This window comes from Solanum tuberosum, unplaced genomic scaffold (genome assembly GCF_000226075.1).
Source record: "Solanum tuberosum cultivar DM 1-3 516 R44 unplaced genomic scaffold, SolTub_3.0 scf00062, whole genome shotgun sequence".
NCBI classification, from domain to species: domain Eukaryota; kingdom Viridiplantae; phylum Streptophyta; class Magnoliopsida; order Solanales; family Solanaceae; genus Solanum; species Solanum tuberosum.
The window spans coordinates 919,642-923,341 of record NW_006238987.1 but is presented as its reverse complement, the minus strand read 5'-3'; the positions used below and the strand labels follow the sequence as shown (position 1 = coordinate 923,341).

The following is a 3,700-nucleotide window of genomic DNA, read 5'->3' as shown; positions in this document are numbered from 1 at the left end:
GATTTTGTCAGTGTTAATTAAAAAAAGAAAGTAAGTTCTAGTAGACTGCAATACCCTTTCAAAATAATCATAAATACCAATAATTAATCTGCCCCATGTGAAATACAATACAGTATTCTATCATTGGATTTTGGAAACGAAGAAAAAAAAAGCATAAACCGACCTACCTAGAGTAATAACAATAAATAAAAACTTCCTCCCGAAGCAAAATCTAAATAGACTTGAGTAACAATAAATATCCAAATTGCAAAAAATACATAAATATTGACCAAATACGACACGTCCACGTAGTTGCACACGTTATTAAGAAACGTTTACTTAACCAAATCCTACACGAAACCCATTTAAGTAAAAGGTCAAAATTGGAAATTAACCAAAATAAATTCAACGAACCCTTTTAAACCGCCAACTCACACGCTTCCCACGCAAGTAAACAAATCCGCCGGCTCATGAAAACTGAGTGCTATACATACATAAAAAAAAAAAAAAAAAAACCAACTTCACCGCCCACTTGAAAGCAAGCAAGCAGTAAACTTGTGGCGGTGTTTTCCGTTGGCTATTAATTCCCTATTTCTTCCATTCTATTCATTCTTTTCATCCAAGTTATCAAACTTACAAATACTTCTTCATTGATTTGGTTAATTCTCCAGCTTTTTTGGGTTTACAGTTCACAATTATTGAGATTCCATTCTACAATGTGCTTTTTTGTTCTTCTAAGCAAGTATTGATTCGTTTTGATTTTATTTTTTTCATTGTGAATATTCTCTTCTTTTCTTAGCTACTTTGAATTTGTATTCAATAAGAATCAAATTCTCTACGGAAATTGATCGAACACTTGTTAGATTCGAATAATTTTTAGTTACTTGTTCGGATTATTCTGCAATGGAGAACTTTGTGAAGCCTCAGTTCTTCTCCTTTCTGCGTGAGGAAGCAGCAGCAGCAGTTCAACGGTACTCACCGCATCACAAGTTTATGGCTCATTCAGGATTTGGAAATCAATTTGCCGAATCTACAAGCTCAAGCGCCGATGACGTGCAAGATCCAGAAGTTTCCGATTCCGAGAGTTCGGTTGTTGGTTCGGTACATGAAGAGAGAAGTTCTGGTTTGATGAGAATTGATGAAGGCGATAAGATATATGGTATTATAAGCAACAAGTTTCTATCGGGTTTGGGTTGTTTTGGATTATCGACGGAAATTACGGCAATTCATAAGGAGACTTGCTCTAGTTTTATCAAGCAAGCGAAGCTTCAATCGTTTCTTATTTTCTCTAAAGCGGTGGAGAAGAAGTGCGGTGGGAATGCTAATGTGAAGTATGCTTGGTTTGGAGCTTCGAATGATGAGATTAACAATATATTTTCACATGGATTTTCTCATTCATCAAACAATGGAGCTTATTCTCAAGCCATATGCCTTTCTCCGGATGATAATTCACACGATTGGTACTTAAATTTACCCTCGTCTTTAATTCGTCTGTTCTAGATTATGATTTTTTTTCATTCTTAACTGATTCATGAATTTTTTGCAGCCTGCAAGCTGCTGTTCCTGATAAAAATGGAGTAAGGCATCTATTGCTTTGTCGTGTGATACTGGGAAAAACTGAAGTTGTTCATCCTGGATCAGGACAGTGCCATCCGAGTTCTGAGGAATATGATACAGGGGTTGATAATTTATCTTCTCCTAGAAAGTATATCGTGTGGAGTACTCACATGAACAGTTACGTTTTCCCAGAATTTATGGTCAGTTTCAGAGTCAGCTCACATGCTAAAGGTGAACACTTAAGCAGTGCCTTGAGAGAATTGGAATGTTTTAAACGATTGTGCTAGATTGTTAATTCTTGTTCTAATTTCTGCAGAGTCTCAAAGGAATACAGTTCCTGTTCAGAATCCAAAATCACCTTGGATTACATTTCCTGCACTGATTTCTGCTCTATCGAAATTCTTGCCGCCTCAGACTGTCAAATTGATTACGAAATATCATAATGATCATAAGGTATGCGCTTGAACTCTCTATTTTTGCCGTGTATATAAAAAAATAATTCAAGTACAGTTGTTCATATCTAGTTCTGTCAACAGGGGAGAAAGATCACAAGACGAGACTTGATTCAGCAAGTGAGGAAACTAGCAGGGGACGAGTTGTTGACTGCAATCATCAAGTCCTGCAAGAATAAGGTATGAATCTGCTACTTCCAAGAAATCTTTTGTTCTAAAAAATGTGGATATGGAAAGGGGGTTAAATTATATTTTATGTATATATAGTGGATATTAGATATTGAAACCCAGCTTCTTCCTATTTCAAATCCCCTTAGCGAAAAACCTGGTTCGGTCACTTTCTTACACAGAGAACTTATTAGTTAATTCATCCTTTAATTTTTCGTTCCATTATCAAGTGTATGAAGCAGTACCTGCTGCTGCAGTTTCAACATAGCTTAGTCCCCTTAGTAAACATCACACTGATACTACTAGTATAAGTTATGCCGACTACTACTATAAGTTGTGCCAAAACTAGGACGCCCATATTCACAAATCCTTATTATCTGACATCATGTTTGTCCTTTTGTTTTAGCAGCAAAGCAAAGGATCAACTGGAAACTCATCCAGCACAAGCTCAATTAACTTTGAGCAACGAGATGGAAGATGCTGTGCTTGCCAGAAGAGTTGTTGAACAATTTTCTTGAAGAATATATGGACATAAGCAGAGAGAATGAAACGTTGAAGATCGATATCCACTAACCAAAGCCAAATGTGACACAAGGAGGGACTAGCTGCTGCTGTTGATTCATGGGATGAAAATGATATCTTCTAACAAATTAGTCTCAGCTTAATTCCCCTCTAACCTGTATCTCTTCACACTTAATATTTTTATTTTTTTTGCTTCGTAACCCCGTAATTGTCTTAGAGTAAGATCAAGTATATCCCAATGTGACAGATAGTTGTAATAGTTTCCTGATCAATTCTTGTTGACGAAAAAGTAAAACAACAAATTGCTATCCTGTTATGTTTAGTATATCCATTTTGTTAATACCTTTACTCCCCCCATTCGCGAGAAGGAAAAAACGAGCTCGTGATTTTTTCTGTGTATTGGTGATGGTTCCAGAGGATTCAATATTTGACCCACATAAGTCTATATTGCTACGATATTTTGTTCATCGGAAGTGGGCGGATGGCTGATTTGTTTGGTATTATAGGGAAGGGATTAGCCTTTCTGAGACTTATTCAATGGTACCAACATGGCTCCTCTGACTTGCTTTCATCAGAGCATCACACCATATATATCTACTGACTGTACATTGGGTACCAAGGCAATTACACATGACTAAGTCAAACTCTCACTATTGTCCAAAATTCATGTCAAGTCGACTACTACAAGCCTCCATTTCTCAGTAAAATAGGCCCAAAATCAGAGAAAACCAAGTTCTCACCGAGTTTGGAGAAAGAAAAATGATCGACTGGATTTTTGAAAACATTAGTATTTGTTCATGAAAATTGAAATTAGATCAGTTTTTTTCAAAAAAATTCAACTTCCTTCACGAAACTTCAATTTCTTAAAGAACTTCAAATTTCAAAAATAGATTTTACAGCACTTCAAAAGCTTTTTTTTCCAGAGTTCCAATGCTAGCTTAGATCATATTGTTGTTGTCGTCATTCGTCAATTAATTATTTGGGCCTAACTCACCGCAATTATTGTTAGAGTAATTTGCACC

At 36.1% G+C, this 3,700-nt stretch overlaps 1 protein-coding gene across 2 annotated transcripts; it reads left to right on the top strand.

Annotated features, from left to right (window-relative positions):
• The first annotated feature begins 481 nt into the window (after positions 1-481).
• LOC102597186 (probable inactive poly [ADP-ribose] polymerase SRO5) lies at positions 482-3,026 on the top strand. Of its 2 annotated transcripts, none has more exons than XM_006344996.2 (5): positions 482-1,439; positions 1,526-1,767; positions 1,853-1,989; positions 2,073-2,168; positions 2,563-3,026. In XM_006344996.2, exons 1-5 carry the CDS (start codon positions 883-885, stop codon positions 2,659-2,661), a joined length of 1,131 nt encoding a protein of 376 aa, XP_006345058.1. In that variant the 5' UTR covers positions 482-882; the 3' UTR covers positions 2,662-3,026. The 2 variants fall into 2 exon arrangements, with proteins under 2 accessions (XP_006345058.1, XP_006345059.1); XM_006344997.2 differs by having other exon boundaries at positions 483-1,439; positions 2,566-3,026.
• The last annotated feature ends 674 nt before the right edge of the window (positions 3,027-3,700 follow it).

Bases quoted from the DNA above. Each gene is read 5' to 3' on its own strand.
- LOC102597186 (XM_006344996.2), top strand. From the start codon at position 883: ATGGAGAACTTTGTGAAGCCTCAGTTCTTCTCCTTTCTGCGTGAGGAA. The intron at 1,440-1,525 runs GTACTTAAATTT...AATTTTTTGCAG, and splicing joins GATGATAATTCACACGATTG to CCTGCAAGCTGCTGTTCCTG. The intron at 1,990-2,072 runs GTATGCGCTTGA...TTCTGTCAACAG, and splicing joins AATATCATAATGATCATAAG to GGGAGAAAGATCACAAGACG.